This window comes from Salmo salar, chromosome ssa01, assembly GCF_905237065.1.
Source record: "Salmo salar chromosome ssa01, Ssal_v3.1, whole genome shotgun sequence".
NCBI classification, from domain to species: domain Eukaryota; kingdom Metazoa; phylum Chordata; class Actinopteri; order Salmoniformes; family Salmonidae; genus Salmo; species Salmo salar.
The window spans coordinates 170,914,707-170,935,050 of NC_059442.1; the positions used below are offsets into that span (position 1 = coordinate 170,914,707).

At 43.8% G+C, this 20,344-nt stretch overlaps 1 protein-coding gene across 1 annotated transcript in view; it reads right to left on the minus strand.

The window, feature by feature from the left end:
• Positions 1–422: 422 nt before the first annotated feature.
• Positions 423–20,344, minus strand: part of LOC106572396 (hook microtubule tethering protein 3) — a 72,157-nt gene continuing 52,235 nt past the window's right edge. The window contains 6 exon segments of the mRNA XM_045694087.1: positions 423–4,137; positions 7,166–7,237; positions 10,510–10,715; positions 16,774–16,856; positions 17,053–17,087; positions 19,729–19,816. Of these exon segments, the coding sequence (XP_045550043.1) occupies positions 3,991–4,137; positions 7,166–7,237; positions 10,510–10,715; positions 16,774–16,856; positions 17,053–17,087; positions 19,729–19,816 (631 nt within the window). The 3' untranslated portion in view covers positions 423–3,990.

Below are 20,344 nucleotides of genomic sequence, written 5' to 3' on the forward strand. Positions count from 1 at the left end.
ACACTGTAGTCCTCGCTTTGCACCACACAGTTAAGTACAAGAATTTTCCTTGACCTTGGAAACGGCATGAAGAATCTTTAACATGTTTTTATTCCACAGCCCTAACTGCAGCTCTCTCCGTTCCCCCGCTAGAGACTGCTGTTGCGTCTCAGTGCATGTCATGACGATAGAGGTTCACAAGCAGCAAGCAGCAAGCAGATGCAGGTCCGTGAGTGAAGGAGAGAGGGGGTTAGGTTAGGTTGGCCTCTGAGAGGGCGGTGCCGTCCGGGTCTGTCGAGAGCTCTTAACCCCCCGTCCTGGGCCTAATCTGGGCCCGCCCGGCCCGTCCTCCGTTAGAGTTGAGGGTTAGTGTTGAATTGATGAAGGGTTATTTTCAGCCTGGCTCATTATTAAGTTATGGTCATGCAACCGCCCATCAACCCTGCCTGCGCTGGTCATGTAATGTCATCACTGTGGAGAGGAGGGAAAAGAGAGGAGAGGAGGGGAAGGAGAGAAAGAGAGAGAGAGCAAAAAGAGTGCGAAAGAGAGAGAGAGGAGTGGAGAGAGGAGGTGAGAGAGAGAGAGAGAGGAGGTGAGAGAGAGAGGAGGTGAGAGAGAGAGAGGAGTGGAGAGAGAGAGGTGAGAGAGAGAGGAGGTGAGAGAGAGAGGAGATGAGAGAGAGAGAGGAGTCGAGAGAGAGAGGAGGTGAGAGAGAGAGAGGAGTGGAGAGAGAGGAGGTGAGAGAGAGAGAGAGGAGGTGAGAGAGAGAGGAGGTGAGAGAGAGAGAGAGAGAGGAGGTGAGAGAGAGAGAGGAGGTGAGAGAGAGAGAGGAGGTGAGAGAGAGAGGAGGCGAGAGAGAGAGGAGGCGAGAGAGAGAGGAGAGGACAATAACAACCAGTAAGAGGTTTGGTTATAATGATACAGGACAGGGCATAATGATCGATTGGGATCAAAACGGTCAAACTGATAGAGGGTGGTAGTAACTACAGATCTAGCCTAGTAACTACAGATCTAGCCTAGTTACTACAGATCTAGCCTAGTAACTACAGATCTAGCCTAGTAACTACAGATCTAGCCTAGCAACTACAGATCTAGCGAAGTAACTACAGATCTAGCCTAGTAACTACAGATCTAGCCTAGTAACTACAGATCTAGCCTAGCAACTACAGATCTAGCCTAGCAACTACAGATCTAGCCTAGCAACTACAGATCTAGCGTAGTAACTACAGATCTAGCCTAGTAACTACAGATCTAGCCTAGCAACTACAGATCTAGCCTAGTAACTACAGATCTAGCCTAGTAACTACAGATCTAGCCTAGTAACTACAGATCTAGCCTAGTAACTACAGATCTAGCGTAGTAACTACAGATCTAGCCTAGCAACTACAGATCTAGCCTAGCAACTACAGATCTAGCCTAGCAACTACAGATCTAGCCTAGTAACTACAGATCTAGCCTAGTAACTACAGATCTAGCCCAGTAACTACAGATCTAGCCCAGTAACTACAGATCTAGCGTAGTAACTACAGATCTAGCCTAGTAACTACAGATCTAGCCTAGTAACTACAGATCTAGCGTAGTAACTACAGATCTAGCCTAGTAACTACAGATCTAGCCTAGTAACTACAGATCTAGCCTAGTAACTATAATGAGCTGGTTGATAAGCTGAATCAGGTTAGTTAGAACTGGGGTTGGAGCGAAATCCTTCGGGAGGTTATCTCTCCAGGAACAGGGTTGGAGAGTCCTGGACTACATAGATGAAAACCTACAGGAGGTTAGCTCTCCAGGAACAGGGTTGGAGAGTCCTGGACTACATAGATGTAAACCTACAGGAGGTTAGCTCTCCAGGAACAGGGTTGGAGAGTCCTGGACTACATAGATGTAAACCTACAGGAGGTTAGCTCTCCAGGAACAGGGTTGGAGAGTCCTGGACTACATAGATGTAAACCTACAGGAGGTTAGCTCTCCAGGAACAGGGTTGGACAGCCCTGGACTACCATGACAGAAATGATAAGATATCAGAAGTATCTTTAACATAGTGGTCAAGTACTGCCCACTGCAATCTGTAGAACATCAAGGCTACTGCCTATCCACTCCTGGATGAAACCTACAGAACACAATAACACATGCTGGTTGTTAGGTAGGTCAGAGAATATGACATGACATTACGTTATCCTAGCTCACCTCATTGACATAGCGCAGCGATTTATAAATGAAAGGGATACTTTGGGGTTTTTGGCAATGAGGCCCTATATCTATTTCCCTATTTGTCTCTGTGTCAAATATGAAGGAAGTTACAGGTAGTTTTGCTAACTAGCGTTAGCACATGCTAGCAGATACCCAGTCATTATGCCTCCCTGTATAGTTTATAATCCAACTCCCTGTAAAGTTTATAACTACCTCCCTGTAAAGTTTATAACCTACCTCCCTGTAAAGTGTATAACCACCTCCCTGTAAAGTTTATAACCCACCTCCCTGTAAAGTTTATAATCCACCTCCCTTTAAAGTTTATAACCCACCTCCCTGTATAGTTTATAATCCACCTCCCTGTAAAGTTTATAATCCACCTCCCTGTAAAGTTTATAATCCAGCTCCCTGTAAAGTTTATAACTACCTCCCTGTAAAGTTTATAATCACCTCCCTGTAAAGTTTATAATCCAACTCCCTGTAAAGTTTATAACCACCTCCCTGTAAAGTTTATAACCTACCTCCCTGTAAAGTTTATAACCACCTCCCTGTAAAGTTTATAACTACCTCCCTGTAAAGTTTATAATCACCTCCCTGTAAAGTTTATAATCCAACTCCCTGTAAAGTTTATAATCCACCTCCCTGTAAAGTTTATAACCACCTCCCTGTAAAGTTTATAACCTACCTCCCTGTAAATTTCTCCTCCTTGGGTGGCAGCAGTGGTTATTTTACGTTTGTATTGCAGACCACTCCACTGGCTTTTTTGCTATGCTATACATACAACATCATAGCCACTGTTTGACTAGGTCCAGCGCATAGGTAGTGGATGCAGACGGTTAGCATGCAGACGGGTTCATATGGGACGGTCACAGCTGTGCAGCGCGTTAGTTACTAGTGTGGATCTAGAGGACAGTTCTGTATTTCCCTCCAGCAACACAGGATAATAGGGAGAGAGACTCACTCGTTCACAATAATCAAATCAATAAACTATTGACTGATAAATAATCGATAATGACTACTGGTTGATTTGAGAACAGGAGTATACAGGGGAAGAGGTTTCCCTTCATTTCAGGAGAAACACTTGATCAATATGAATCTCTGTTCTGTTAATGCAGTATGTGTATAATTCCCTTTTCTACTGCTAAGTCCCAGGCTAGTGGAGTCCAACTACAGGCCACTACAGCCTGCCTAAAACAGACTACATGTAAAACAAAGACTGCCTAAGAGACTGAACACATTTAACACATACTATGTACTGTACTGGGTGTAAAGATACCAACTGGTCACAAACCCTCTATGTAGTGGATCTACCCTCTCCAAAACTAAAGCGCATTCAAGCAAAAGATATGAAAATATTCTCCTGTTTTTTTTCATTTTCACAAGGGTTCAAATACAACAACAACTAAAGTTGCATCTCTACTCAAGTTCTTGTGTTACACAGAAACGACAGTTATTAGACAGGAGGAATCCAGACAGAAGAAAATAAACAGAACAGTAACATCGTTTTACAGAAATGTACATAATAATTATTGACAATAAATCCAGGTAAACCAGATTTAAAAAGGGAGACTGAAGGACCGTGGAGGAGGACAGAGAACAAAAAAGGATTCATAAGAGGAGACGTTTATCCTAAACCACTCAGCCGACACTCATACAACTGGACTGTGTGTGCCCTGATGAACACCTGCAGGGGTCAAGGGTCAGGGGGGAAAAAAAGGGTCATGTAGGGGTTTCAGCAGGGTGCCGCGTCTACCTGGCCGTGGTGGTACCTGGCCTGGAAGGGTCGGCGGTCAAAGGTCGGGTTGAAGAGTCGCGGCGCCATGTCTACCTGGCGGTGGCGGACTGGGGTCCCGGGTATCCGGGGTAAGAGCGGCGTGTACTGGTAGCCTGTCTCTGGCGAGCCAGAAAGGACTGTCCTGAACCCGTACTGGCCAGACGGTCCTCTGCTGCCTTCTTCTGGAGAGCCATGCCCTGGACACACACACACACACACACACACACACACACACACAGTGGCTTCATTAAGACACATTCATTAAAAGATGTTGGTTAAACCCCCTGTGTCTGCTATGTGAGTTTTCTTCTCATTTTTGACTCAAAACACTGAAAACAGCACCACTATACTTTGCTTTTTATATCCATGGAGTATTCATTTCAGGGGGGGCGGTAGGTAGCCTAGTGGTTAGAGTGTTGGGCCAGTAACCGAAAGGTTGCTGGATCGAATCCCTGAGCTGAGAAGGTAAAAATCTGTCGTTCTGCCCCTGAATAAGGCAATGTTCACCAGTAGGCCGTCATTGTAAATAATAATTTGTTCTTAACTGACTTGCCTAGTTAAATAAAGGTTAAAAAAAAAATATTACAAAATAAAGTGGCATAGGAAATCCTGCAGCGCCCTCTAGTGTTTGACAGGAGTAACAACATAAAATCAAAGATTTTATTTTTATATCTAACCCAAGATTGTCCACAGCCTGTCGTTTCTAATGGGAGCAAAGTCATTGTAGTGGGCAGAACAAGCAAGGAGGAGGGCAGAGCCAAGCACGAGCTAGCGAGATCCTATTGGCTCGTTCTAGCATGTATTTGCATATTTCTGTTATGGATCGCCTACTGTGTGAAGTGCGTGTCTGCAACAACTCAATACGCCCTTGAACACCTTGCAAACAATTCAATTTATTGAAACTTTGGCAAAAGGGTAAAGTCCACAAAACTTATTCCACTCTGTTCATAACAGATTGAAGTCTTGGGAACAGAAAACTGTATTGAGATCAAATGTTTCATGAGAAAATATGCAGAATGTCAACGAAAATCCATCTAACTGAATCTTCTCCCACTGCCGGCCACTGGGCTTCCTCTCATCACCATATTTGGTAGTGAGTGAAAATGTCAAAAAGGATGCTGCTTCACATTATTTATACATCTGGTGAAACATCTGGCTCTTTGTTCCATCTGTGGTAATACAGTCTGGTATAATATAACAATTCACCATGTTGTAAGCAGGCAGACACTACGAGTATTTGCCAATATAGTACCGTGCTCCGAGCACGGGATGGCAGTTCTCGGATGGGTACTCCGCTTGTACACATTTTCAAGCATGCATCTTCCCTGCATGGTCTTCCCTGTGGCTCAGCTGGTCGAGCATGGTGTTTGCAACGCCAGGGTTGTGGGTTCGATTCCCACGGGGGACCAGTACAAAATTAATTAAACTTAAAAGCTAATGCTGTAATTATGAACTAAGTGTAATGTCTTTACAGCACATTGTTGGTCTTCCATGTGGCTCAGTTGGTGTTTGCAACGCCAGGGTTGTGGGTTCGATTCCCACGGGAAAAAAAATAATAATAAATGCATGAAATGAAATGTATGCATTCACTACTGTAAGTCGCTGTGGATAAGAGCGTCTGCTAAATGACTAAAATGTAAATGCATCGATGCAAGCTTCAGTGAAATGTATGAAAAGAAATACAAGTCAACCACGTAAGAAAACAATGTAAATTGTCTTGAAATCAACGGCGGCCATTATTTTCAGCTGAAGCCATAGAGAAAATACACTCCGACTTCAGAACGAAATGTTGCCTGACTACAATATTTTATCTTGATACTTTAATAAATACATGTTTACCTGCCTACAATACCCACTGCAGTGTGCGTAGATCGCAAGTCAATAGGGCTAACTGGCTAGCTACTACTGTTAGCAAGCCAGATAACCACAAAGAATTGGTAGCTAGCTATCCACTAAGAATTGACAATCTACCTTGCAAAACATTCGTTTTAGGTCATTATTGACTGTTTAACTAGCTGGTTAGCTAGATTATTGTGATTCACATATAGCTATAATTATGAAGTAAAATGTTTAATGTGTGTATATCTTGTTTGGTTTCTATTGTTGTCGTTGTCCTGGTTGGAAGATGGGTCAGTGAAATGGAAGGTGCAGCTCAGCGTGAGGTAATACAGTAGAGGGAGTGCTGCTCAGCGTGAGGTAATACAGTAGGGGGAGGTGGTGCTGCTCAGCGTGAGGTAATACAGTAGGGGGAGTGCTGCTCAGCGTGAGGTAATACAGTAGAGGGAGTGCTGCTCAGCGTGAGGTAATACAGTAGAGGGAGGTGGTGCTGCTCAGCGTGAGGTAATACAGTAGGGGGAGTGCTGCTCAGCGTGAGGTAATACAGTAGGGGGAGGTGTAGCGTGAGGTAATACAGTAGGGGAGGTGCTGCTCAGCGTGAGGTAATACAGTAGGGGAGGTGCTGCTCAGCGTGAGGTAATACAGTAGGGGAGGTGCTGCTCAGCGTGAGGTAATACAGTAGGGGGGAGTGCTGCTCAGCGTGAGGTAATACAGTAGAGGGAGTGCTGCTCAGCGTGAGGTAATACAGTAGGGGAGGTGCTGCTCAGCGTGAGGTAATACAGTAGAGGGAGGTGGTGCTGCTCAGCGTGAGGTAATACAGTAGGGGGAGGTGCTGCTCAGCGTGAGGTAATACAGTAGAGGGAGGTGGTGCTGCTCAGTGTGAGGTAATACAGTAGAGGGAGGTGGTGCTGCTCAGCGTGAGGTAATACAGTAGAGGGAGTGCTGCTCAGCGTGAGGTAATACAGTAGAGGGAGTGCTGCTCAGCGTGAGGTAATACAGAAAGGGGAGTGCTTCTCTAATGTAATGTTTTATGCATTCTCCACACTCTCGTACTCAAGAGAACGCACTGGGAGCACGAGAGTGTGGAGAACGGTAGTATTTATTTTACCTTTATTTAACCAGGCAAGTCAGTTAAGAACAAATTCTTATTTTCAATGACAGCCTAGTAACAGTGGGTTAACTGCCTTGTTCAGGGGGCAGAACGACAGATTTGTACCTTGTCAGCTCGGGGATTCGAACTCGCAACCTTTCGGTTACTAGTCCAACGCTCTAACCACTAGGCTACGCTGCCGCCCCAAAGTATGTATATTGGGAAATCAGCCCCTATGAGTTAAGAGTACGATGACTAACATGTAATAATACAGTGCTGGTACAATATACAACACGCACCATGTTGTACCAGGCAGACACTATGAGTTTCTCCTCCTGGTCTCTCTGGGCCTTGGTCTTGTCGTAGTCTTTCTGTAGAGGGAGATGAACAGAGGATCAGCACGTTAGTAAAATGGGTTGAGTCTGACTGAGTACAGTCCCACTGTAGCTCAGTTGGTAGAGCATGGCGCTTGCAACGCCAGGGTTGTGGGTTCGATTCCCACGGGGGGACCAGTATTTAAAATGTATGCACTCTACTGTAAGTCGCTCTGGATAAATAAAGTAAATCATTACTTTGGAGGTGAATACAGATGCCCCAAAATGAAAACTTTTTAAAACCATTTGAACACAGATCTTAGAAAGTGACTACTTTTAAGAAACAATTGGATTGGCTGTCTTCTACTAATGACAGGACTGTCTCTACATGGATTGGCTGTCTACTACTAATGACAGGACTGTCTCTACATGGATTGGCTGTCTACTACTAATGACAGGACTGTCTCTACATGGATTGGCTGTCTACTACTAATGACAGGACTGTATCTACATGGATTGGCTGTCTACTACTAATGACAGGACTGTATCTACATGTGGATTGGCTGTCTACTACTAATGACAGGACTGTATCTACACGGATTGGCTGTCTACTACTAATGACAGGACTGTCTCTACATGGATTGGCTGTCTACTACTAATGACAGGACTGTATCTACATGGATTGGCTGTCTTCTACTAATGACAGGACTGTATCTGGAACTGCATGTTGAAGATAGAAATATAACGAATAGAAATATAATGAATAGAACAGTCTCCCCATAGAGCCCCAAAGAGGAGGTGTCATAATACCCATAAAACCTAGCGGTCTACCAGGGGAAATGGTTCCAATCATTTTTCCCATAGGGGATTTTAGCAACACTTTAAATAAGGGCTGTGTTTCATGTAGGATTACCCCCCCGGGCGTGATGTTTAGATAAGAACACCTACTCTCAGATGGTTGTTTCAAACACACACACTATACCATCTTTAAAGGGATAGTTTCATGTAGGATTACCCCCCGGGCGTGATGTTTAGATAACCATCTGAGAGTAGGTGTTCTTGTTTCAAACACACACAATATACCATCTTTAAAGGGATAGTTTCATGTAGGATTACCCCCCCGGGCGTGATGTTTAGATAACCATCTGAGAGTAGGTGTTCTTGTTTCAAACACACACAATATACCATCTTTAAAGGGATAGTTTACTCAGAATACAAACTAACATGACACTTAATAGCCATATTTTGTTACTGTTAGCATTCTCAGTAACACTTAACATTAAACTGTTCTGGTGCCTGTGTAATATAACTGTAATTACATTTCATTAGCATGTTTTTTACATAATATTTTGGTTATAGCATTTTAATTGCATAGCAATGAGCTGAGAGTTTTTGTAAGAGGAATAGTCATTGTTCCTTATTCCAGTTATGTAATAATTCCATTATTATGTCATTATATAAAGCAATTTACAAAGTCCTATGGAACAACGATGTCATTGTGTAATCATCACAAAGTTTAACGTCAAGTGTTAATGTATTACTTTATGTCTCACTCATTATGAAAATTTATTTGTTAGTCATTTTGAAGCTGCAAACGTGGTCTGCTCTAATGTTGAGACGATTCCATGTCCCCCATTGTATTTTATTCTAGGATAAACCATGTGTTTATGATGATATATTTATTCAACTAACTGTTGTCGTTTTTGGTTCTTCATCAAATATTTGGCAGTCATCAGATAATGTTCTGTTTTTCTTTTTTCAAATAACTTTCATATATTCAAATACCTTCAAGTTTTATTTGGTTTTCTGAGACGTGTATTTGAATATAAAATAAACTAGTTTGTTGCCTTCAGTTTAAACTCTTTATAAACTGTATTAGACTACCTAGTTTATATGAATAGTTGGTATTTTCAAATAAACTACAAAATACAAGTATTTTCTGGCCTGGTCTGGTTGGTACCCTAACCCCTCCTGGTCTGGTTGGTACCCTAACCCCTCCTGGTCTGGTTGGTACCCTAACCCCTCCTGGTCTGGTTGGTATTACCACCTCCAGTGATACCCTAACCCCTCTGGTTGGTACCCTAACCCCTCTCCATCCCATCCCCTCTGGTTGGTATTACCACCTCCAGCTCCATCCCCTCTGGTTGGTATTACCACCTCCAGCTCCATCCCCTCTGGTTGGTATTACCACCTCCAGTGATACCCTAACCCCTCTGGTTGGTATTACCACCTCCAGTGATACCCTAACCCCTCTGGTTGGTATTACCACCTCCAGTGATACCCTAACCCCTCCTGGTCTGGTTGGTATTACCACCTCCAGTGATACCCTAACCCCTCTGGTTGGTATTACCACCTCCAGTGATACCCTAACCCCTCCTGGTCTGGTTGGTATTACCACCTCCAGTGATACCCTAACCCCTCTGGTTGGTATTACCACCTCCAGCTCCATCCCCTCTGGTTGGTATTACCACCTCCAGTGATACCCTAACCCCTCTGGTTGGTATTACCACCTCCAGTGATACCCTAACCCCTCCTGGTCTGGTTGGTATTACCACCTCCAGTGATACCCTAACCCCTCTGGTTGGTATTACCACCTCCAGCTCCATCCCCTCTGGTTGGTATTACCACCTCCAGTGATACCCTAACCCCTCTGGTTGGTATTACCCCCTCCAGTGATACCCTAACCCCTCCTGGTCTGGTTGGTATTACCACCTCCAGCTCCATCCCTCTCTGGTTGGTATTACCACCTCCAGTGAGCTCCATCCCATCCCCTCCTTCTACCCTAACCCCTCTCCATCCCATCCCCTCTCCATCCCATCCCCAACCCTAACCCCTCTGGTTGGTATTACCACCTCCAGTGAGTATCCCATCCCCTCTCCAACCCATCCCCTCTCCATCCCATCCCCTCTCCATCCCATCCCCTCCCCAACCCTAACCCCTCCCCAACCCTAACCCCTCTCCAACCCTAACCCCTAACCCCTCCCCAACCCTAACCCCTCCCCAACCCCTCTCCAACCCTAACCCCTCCCCAACCCCAACCCCTCTCCAACCCTAACCCCTCTCCAACCCTAACCCCTCCCCAACCCCTCTCCAACCCTAACCCCTCTCCAACCCTAACCCCTCCCCAACCCCTCTCCAACCCTAACCCCTCTCCAACCCTAACCCCTCCTTCTACCTCCTTAACCCCTAACTCTAACCCCTCCTTCTACCTCCTTAACCCCTAACTCTAACCCTTACCCTACCCTCTTCTCCTCCATCCCTCCCTCCATCTCCTCCTCAACCCTACTTCCTACACCCTAACTCCTACACCCTAACCCAGCCCCTGGTACCTCCAGAGACTGCAGCATCCTTTCCCTCTCCTGCAGCTGATTCTTGAGGGTCTGGACCTCTGGTGCTGAGCCTTGGTTCTGTTTAGGGTCCAGGGTCCGGATAACACTCTTAGCCTTCTCCAGGTACTTCTTATATCTGTCCTCCATCTGCTTCATGTCTTCATCCTTCTTCTTTAACGCCTCTTCCAGTTCCTCTACTTTCTGGGCTGGAAGGAGAGAGAAAACCCCAAAAAACTAATAGTTACACAAAGTTCATAGAAATCCACAATTTGCATGAAAGGAAACAGGTTGAGAACGTACAGCTAAGTAACTTTGGATAAAAGCATCTACTAAATCCACATTATATATATTTGTTCTCACCACACAATCATACATTAGACCTCGTCATCACAGACGAGCTTGTCATCTCTGACCTCACTGAAACCTGATGTTAAACCAAGTCCACCTACTACTGAAACCTAATAATCCACAGGGTCCACCCCTACTACTGAAACCTAATAATCCACAGGGTTTACCCCTACTACTGAAACCTAATAATCCACAGGGTCCACCCCTACTACTGAAACCTAATAATCCACAGGGTCCACCCCTACTACTGAAACCTAATAATCCACAGGGTCCACCCCTACTACTGAAACCTAATAATCCACAGGGTCCACCTACTACTGAAACCTAATAATCCACAGGGTCCACCCCTACTACTGAAACCTAATAATCCACAGGGTCCACCCCTACTACTGAAACCTAATAATCCACAGGGTCCACCCCTACTACTGAAACCTAATAATCCACAGGGTCCACCCCTACTACTGAAACCTAATAATCCACAGGGTCCACCCCTACTACTGAAACCTAATAATCCACAGGGTCCACCCCTACTACTGAAACCTAATAATCCACAGGGTCCACCCCTACTACTGAAACCTAATAATCCACAGGGTCCACCCCTACTACTGAAACCTAATAATCCACAGGGTCCACCCCTACTACTGAAACCTAATAATCCACAGGGTCCACCCCTACTACTGAAACCTAATAATCCACAGGGTCCACCCCTACTACTGAAACCTAATAATCCACAGGGTCCACCCCTACTACTGAAACCTAATAATCCACAGGGTCCACCCCTACTACTGAAACCTAATAATCCACAGGGTCCATCTACTACTGAAACCTAATAATCCACAGGGTCCACCCCTACTACTGAAACCTAATAATCCACAGGGTCCACCCCTACTACTGAAACCTAATAATCCACAGGGTCCACCCCTACTACTGAAACCTAATAATCCACAGGGTCCACCCCTACTACTGAAACCTAATAATCCACAGGGTCCACCCCTACTACTGAAACCTAATAATCCACAGGGTCCACCCCTACTACTGAAACCTAATAATCCACAGGGTCCACCCCTACTACTGAAACCTAATAATCCACAGGGTCCACCCCTACTACTGAAACCTAATAATCCACAGGGTCCACCCCTACTACTGAAACCTAATAATCCACAGGGTCCACCCCTACTACTGAAACCTAATAATCCACAGGGTCCACCCCTACTACTGAAACCTAATAATCCACAGGGTCCACCCCTACTACTGAAACCTAATAATCCACAGGGTCCACCCCTACTACTGAAACCTAATAATCCACAGGGTCCACCCCTACTACTGAAACCTAATAATCCACAGGGTCCACCCCTACTACTGAAACCTAATAATCCACAGGGTCCACCCCTACTACTGAAACCTAATAATCCACAGGGTCCACCCCTACTACTGAAACCTAATAATCCACAGGGTCCACCCCTACTACTGAAACCTAATAATCCACAGGGTCCACCCCTACTACTGAAACCTAATAATCCACAGGGTCCACCCCTACTACTGAAACCTAATAATCCACAGGGTCCACCCCTACTACTGAAACCTAATAATCCACAGGGTCCACCCCTACTACTGAAACCTAATAATCCACAGGGTCCACCCCTACTACTGAAACCTAATAATCCACAGGGTCCACCCCTACTACTGAAACCTAATAATCCACAGGGTCCACCCCTACTACTGAAACCTAATAATCCACAGGGTCCACCCCTACTACTGAAACCTAATAATCCACAGGGTCCACCTACTACTGAAACCTAATAATCCACAGGGTCCACCCCTACTACTGAAACCTAATAATCCACAGGGTCCACCCCTACTACTGAAACCTAATAATCCACAGGGTCCACCCCTACTACTGAAACCTAATAATCCACAGGGTCCACCCCTACTACTGAAACCTAATAATCCACAGGGTCCACCCCTACTACTGAAACCTAATAATCCACAGGGTCCACCCCTACTACTGAAACCTAATAATCCACAGGGTCCACCCCTACTACTGAAACCTACTAGACAACCACCGAGGAAACCCATGCCACCTCTTTTCCACCATCAAATACCTACTCAAACCAGCTGGAGTCACCCATTAACGCTGCGGAAGATTCTCCACCTACTTCTTCGAAAAGATTAACATTTTACATTTTAGTCATTTAGCAGACGCTCTTATCCAGAGATTTTGCACCAATTGGTCTTTTGACAATAATAGGCAAAGATCAGAATTGGACTTCCTGTATAAGTAAACACAGCCATAAACAAATCTAATGAAACCAAAATGATGCATCAGAAGTAGTGAATGCATACATTTCATATTTTTTATTTTTTTTCCCCCCGTACTGGTCCCCCGTGGGAATCGAACCCACAACCCTGGCGTTGCAAACACCATGCTCTACCAACTGAGCCACAGGGAAGACCATAAGAAGTGGATTCGTCGCCTCCGATCACAGCATCCTCCAGGATCAATTGAAGGAACACATACAGTCGTGGCTAAAAAGTTTTGAGAATGACACAAATATTAATTTTCACAAAGTCTGCTGCCTCAGTTTGTATGATGGCAATTTGCATGTACTCCAGAATGTTATGACGAATGATCAGATGAATTGCAATTAATTGCAAAGTCCCTCTTTATCATGCAAATGAACTGAATCCCCCCAAAAAACATTTCCACTGCATTTCAGCCCTGCCACAAAAGGACCAGCTGACATCATGTCAGTGATTCTCTCGTTAACACAGGTGTGAGTGTTGACGAGGACAAGGCTGGAGATCACTCTGTCATGCTGATTGAGTTCGAATAACAGACTGGAAGCTTCAAAAGGAGGGTGGTGCTTGGAATTATTGTTCTTCCTCTGTCAACCATGGTTACCTGCAAGGAAACACGTGCCGTCATCATTGCTTTGCACAAAAAGGGCTTCACAGGCAAGGATGTTGCTGCCAGTAAGATTGCACCTAAATCAACCATTTATCGGATCATCAAGAACTTCAAGGAGAGCGGTTCAATTGTTGTGAAGAAGGCTTCAGGGCGTCCAAGAAAGTCCAGCAAGCGCCAGGACCGTCTCCTAAAGTTGATTCAGCTGCGGGATTGGGGCACCACCAGTACAGAGCTTGCTCAGGAATGGCAGCAGGCAGGTGTGAGTGCATCTGCGCGCACAGTGAGGCGAAGACTTTTGGAGGATGGCCTGGGGTCAAGAAGGGCAAAAGAAGCCACTTCTCTCCAGGAAAAACATCAGGGACAGACTGATATTCTGCAAAAGGTACAGGGATTGGACTGCTGAGGACTGGGTAAAGTCATTTCTCTGATGAATCCCCTTTCCGATTGTTTGGGGCATCCGGAAAAAAGCTTGTCCGGAGAAGACAAGGTGAGCGCTACCATCAGTCCTGTGTCATGCCAACAGTAAAGCATCCTGAGACCATTCATGTGTGGGGTTGCTTCTCAGCGAAGGGAGTGGGCTCACTCACAATTTTGCCTAAGAACACAGCCATGAATAAAGAATGGTACCAACACATCCTCCGAGAGCGACTTCTCCCAACCATCCAGGAACAGTTTGGTGACGAACAATGTCTTTTCCAGCATGATGGAGCACCTTGCCATAAGGCAAAAGTGATAACTAAGTGGCTCGGGAACAAAATATCGATATTTTGGGTCCATGGCCAGGAAACTCCCCAGACCTTAATCCCATTGAGAACTTGTGGTCAATCCTCAAGAGGCGGGTGGACAAATAAAACCCCACAAATTCTGAAAAACTCCAAGCATTGATTATGCAAGAATGGGCTGCCATCAGTCAGGATGTGGCCCAGAAGTTAATTGACAGCATGCCAGGGCGGATTGCAGAGGTCTTTATAAAGAAGGGTCAACACTGCAAATATTGACTCTTTGCATCAACTTCATGTAAATATCAATAAAAGCCTTTGACACTTATGAAATGCTTGTAATTATACTTCAGTATTCCATAGTAACATCTGACAAAAATATCTAAAGACACTGAAGCAGCAAACTTTGTGAAAATTAATAATTGTGTCATTATCAAAACTTTTGGCCACGACTTTAGGTCTCGACAGTACTGTCATTAAACTGGTTCACCAGTTTACCAACAGCACAAAATATGCTGCCATAGGAAATGCCAAGTCAGAACCCATCACAATTACCTGTGGTGTCCCTCAAGGCTCCGTTTTAGGCCCAATCCTATTCATAATCTACACATTCCCCCTTGGCCTCCTAATCATTTAACACGGCATCCAATTCCACTGCTACGCTGACGACAAACAGATCTACATAAACACCCGCACCACCTGTCTGGATGACGTCAAAGCCTGGATGTCAAACAACCTCCAACAACTCAACAACAGCTTGCGCAGAACAGCGCTGCCAGGATCCTCACAGGAACCCGGCGGTATGCCCATATCACACCCCGTCTAGCCTTTCTCCACTGGCTGCCCACCAAATTCAGAATCAACTTCCTGTTAGTGTTCAAATCTCTCAATGCCTCTGGTCCCCAAAACCTCAGTGAACTCCTAAGCCCCAAACAATCTTCACTGTTACTCTGGTCAAATGATCAAAGACTCTTTGGGACTGCAAAGACATCCTTAAAAACAACGGGTGACTGAGCATTCTGCTGTCTCGTTCCCTGGACCTGGAATGAACTCACTGCCTTTTAAGTCAGAGCTCAAGAATCACTTCTTAATATGATCTAGGATGTGGTGTATGTTGGTCTTCTCCTATAGTTTAGAGTTGTATTGGTCTACTATAGTTTAGAGTTGTATTGGTCTACTATAGTTTAGAGTTGTATTGGTCTTCTCCTATAGTTTAGAGTTGTATTGGTCTTCTCCTATAGTTTAGAGTTGTATTGGTCTTCTCCTATAGTTTAGAGTTGTATTGGTCTTCTCCTATAGTTTAGAGTTGTATTGGTCTTCTACTAGAGTTGTATTGGTCTACTCCTATAGTTTAGAGTTGTATTGGTCAACTCCTATAGTTTAGAGTTGTATTGGTCTTCTACTAGAGTTGTATTGGTCTACTCCTATAGTTTAGAGTTGTATTGGTCTACTCCTATAGTTTAGAGTTGTATTGGTCTTCTCCTATAGTTTAGAGTTGTATTGGTCTTCTCCTATAGTTTAGAGTTGTATTGGTCTTCTCCTATAGTTTAGAGTTGTATTGGTCTACTCCTATAGTTTAGAGTTGTATTGGTCTACTATAGTTTAGAGTTGTATTGGTCTTCTCCTATAGTTTAGAGTTGTATTGGTCTTCTCCTATAGTTTAGAGTTGTATTGGTCTTCTCCTATAGTTTAGAGTTGTATTGGTCTTCTCCTATAGTTTAGAGTTGTATTGGTCTTCTACTAGAGTTGTATTGGTCTACTCCTATAGTTTAGAGTTGTATTGGTCAACTCCTATAGTTTAGAGTTGTATTGGTCTTCTACTAGAGTTGTATTGGTCTACTCCTATAGTTTAGAGTTGTATTGGTCTACTCCTATAGTTTAGAGTTGTATTGGTCTTCTCCTATAGTTTAGAGTTGTATTGGTCTTCTCCTATAGTTTAGAGTTGTATTGGTCTTCTCCTATAGTTTAGAGTTGTATTGGTCTACTCCTATAGTTTAGAGTTGTATTGGTCTTCTCCTATAGTTTAGAGTTGTATTGGTCTTCTCCTATAGTTTAGAGTTGTATTGGTCTTCTCCTATAGTTTAGAGTTGTATTGGTCTTCTCCTATAGTTTAGAGTTGTATTGGTCTTCTCCTATAGTTTAGAGTTGTATTGGTCTTCTCCTATAGTTTAGAGTTGTATTGGTCTACTCCTATAGTTTAGAGTTGTATTGGTCTCCTACTATAGTTTATTATTATTATTATATTTTAAATGAACAAGTTCAATGACAAGTAATACATGAATAACTAACAGCTAGAGGTGTACTTGGGCTCCAAGTCATCGATGTACGCCATCTTCTTCTGCAGTTCACTGTTGACTTCCCGTAACTTCTCCCTTTTAGAGAACACAACATCAGCAACAGACAAGTCAGGAAATGGCACAATGAGTCAGGGCGTCAAAAACAAGCATTAAGTTCAATCGATCTGACCAAACTTTCAAAAAACTTCAAATCTTAATTTAACAACAAACAACCCAAAAAAAAAAAATAATAATATTAACATTTAACAATAGTTCAAAAAATGTTACTTACATGTGAGCATCATTTTTCTTCTTCAGAATGATTGACTTAAAAAACAAAAATACAAAATGTTGGTTGTAGTAATGTCATCAGAGGGCATTGTGAAGCAGTAATGACATCACGAAGGCCTATGCATTGGTTAAGGTTCCCTTTGCTGATTCAACATGTTAACACACTGAGATATATTACATGTCATACCGGATGGCTTGGAATTATGTTGCAACATAGCTGATGTTACCATATTGATTTTCAGGTTTTGATTACCGTGAAGAAAATTAAAAGAGTACTGGACATTATACTGTATTTTACTTCAATTTCACACAAAAAAAATGATAAAAAGGCCATGAATGTACAGATGAAAGAGTTAATATTGATATCTCATGTGGTATGACATAAGAGTGTAGCTAGGAAACAAAGATTCTACAGAGACTAGTAGCACCCTGATTTACATCGAGACTACCAGCATGTACTGTAGATTGAAAAGGTACTTCTTAAAGGGGTGATATCTACTTCCCCAGAGTACTGTAGATTGATTCTTAAAGGGGTGATATCTACTTCCCCAGAGTACTGTAGATTGATTCTTAAAAGGGGTGATATCTACTTCCCCAGAGTACTGTAGATTGAAAAGGTACTTCTTAAAGGGGTGATATCTACTTCCCCAGAGTACTGTAGATTGATTCTTAAAGGGGTGATATCTACTTCCCCAGAGTACTGTAGATTGATTCTTAAAGGGGTGATATCTACTTCCCCAGAGTACTGTAGATTGATTCTTAAAGGGGTGATATCTACTTCCCCAGAGTACTGTAGATTGATTCTTAAAGGGGTGATATCTACTTCCCCAGAGTACTGTAGATTGATTCTTAAAGGGGTGATATCTACTTCCCCAGAGTACTGTAGATTGATTCTTAAAGGGGTGTTATCTACTTCCCCAGATTATTGTAGATTGATTCTTAAAGGGGTGATATCTAATTCCCCAGAGTACTGTAGATTGAAAAGGTACTTCTTAAAGGGGTGATATCTACTTCCCCAGAGTACTGTAGATTGATTCTTAAAGGGGTGATATCTACTTCCCCAGAGTACTGTAGATTGATTCTTAAAGGGGTGTTATCTACTTCCCCAGAGTACTGTAGATTGAAAAGGCACTTCTTAAAGGGGTGTTATCTACTTCCCCAGAGTCAGATGAACTCCTGAATAACATTTTCATGTCTCTGCGTGCAGTTTTGAAGGAAGTTGTTGACTAGCACTAGAGCAATTGCTAACTAGCATTAGCACAATGACTGGAAGTCTGTGGGTATGTGCTAGCATGCTAGTAGATACCTATAGACTTCCAGTCATTGCATTAACGCTAGTTAGCATTAGCTCACAAAACTACCTCTAACTTCCTTCTTACTGGACACAGAGACATAAAATGGTATCCACGAGTTTATCTGGGCTCCCCAGTTGGTTGTGGTCTAAGGCATCACTACAGACCCCGGTTCAATTCCAAGCTGTACCACAACCGGCCGTGATTGGGAATCCCATAGAGCGGCGCACAACTGGCTCAGCGTCGTCCGGGTTAGGGTTTTGCCCGGGGCAGGCCGTCATTGTAAAAAATGATTTGTTCTTAACTGACTTGGCTAGTTAAATAAAGGTTAAATAAAAATACAAATCTGACTCTGGGGAAGTAAATAAAGAATATCACTGACAAAATCCTGAAGTTACCTTTTAAGCACTAATATAACTATAATATAATGAAACAATTACACATTGTCAGCGAGTAGCGAGGTAAGGCGTCTAAACTAGGATTGATCTCCAAGCTATACTTACAATCGCCTGAGTGGGGAAGCAGAGTTAAAGAGAAAATAGAGGTGATTTAATGCAGGACAAACACACAGACAAGAGGAGAGGAGAGGAGAGGAGAGGAGAGGAGAGGAGAGGAGAGGAGAGGAGAGGAGAGGAGAGGAGAGGAGAGGAGAGGAGACGAGAGGAGAGGAGAGGAGACGAGAGGAGAGGAGAGGGGACGAGAGGAGAGGAGAGGGGACGAGAGGAGAGGGGACGAGAGGAGAGGGGACGAGAGGAGAGGAGAGAGAATAATTTCAGTTAGGTTAGTCATGCAGTGAGGAGAGAAAGACAGGACAACGGACGGACCAACATCTGTCACAAACATAGCATTCCTCCTGACGATGTCATGGCGGAGAGAGACAGGAGCCACTAAAAACACATGACCTGACCTTTAGCCTCCTAACAGGATAGGTTGGCAGGACAACCAACCAATGACTTCCCAACGCTACAACATGAGTAAGACAACGAACAGAACACAACAACAACAACAGTGTTAGAATGTTAGTGAGAAATGACAACACATCCAGGACAATGAAACAGACTAGCATTAGTTACGTGTTGCTTTATTTTGTCACATCAGTAAAGGTCTTCTGGGCTCGTAAAATAGCCAGGTAAGAGAACGACAATGAGCCGACGTGACAACGAGAACAAGCCCTTCCTCATCGGCTTCTAAAGTTTAACGACCCCCATAGCATGACAGGATGTCGTGGCTTCTGTCATTTCCAGTTAGTTTTAATAACCGCTCGGACAGTTGTGAAATCAGGGAGTTAATCTGATCTGAGATCAGTTTAGTGGTACTCACATCCTCTGCTTTGGAGCCCTGTTCCTGAAGATGGACTGATCTGAGATCAGTTTAGTGCTACTCACATCCTCTGCTTTGAAGCCCTGTTCCTGAAGATTCCTCTGCAGCTCCTCCACCTGACTCTGACCCTCAATCAGTCTCTGGTTCACCAGTCTGAAACACACACAGTCACCATGTTTCAGTGTGTGTGTGTGTGTGTGTGTGTGTGTGTGTGTGTGTGTGTGTGTGTGTGTGTGTGTGTGTGTGTTTCACTATACTTGGACCAGAAGTCGCCACAAGAATAGTAAACAAACTAAAATTTGACCAACTGGGGACATTTTGTTAATCCTCACAAGGTCAAATGCTATTTCTAGGGGTTTAGGGTTCAGGTTAGAATTAGAGTTAGAATTAAGATCTAGGGTTAGTTTTAGGGTTAAGGTTTTCAGGTTAAGGTTAGGGTTATTGTTAAGGTTAGTGTAGGGGTTAGGTTTAGGGTATTCAGGTTAAGGTTAGGGTAATTGTTAAGGTTAGGGAAAATAGGATTTTATTATTCTATCCGCGTGGGGACTTGCAATCTACAAATGTCCCCATAAGGACAGTAAAACAAGGGAAAATTCTCCCCTATGACCAGCCTTTCAAAGCACTTGATGGCTACTGACATGAGTGCTACGGGGCGGTAGTCATTTAGGCAGGTTACCTTAG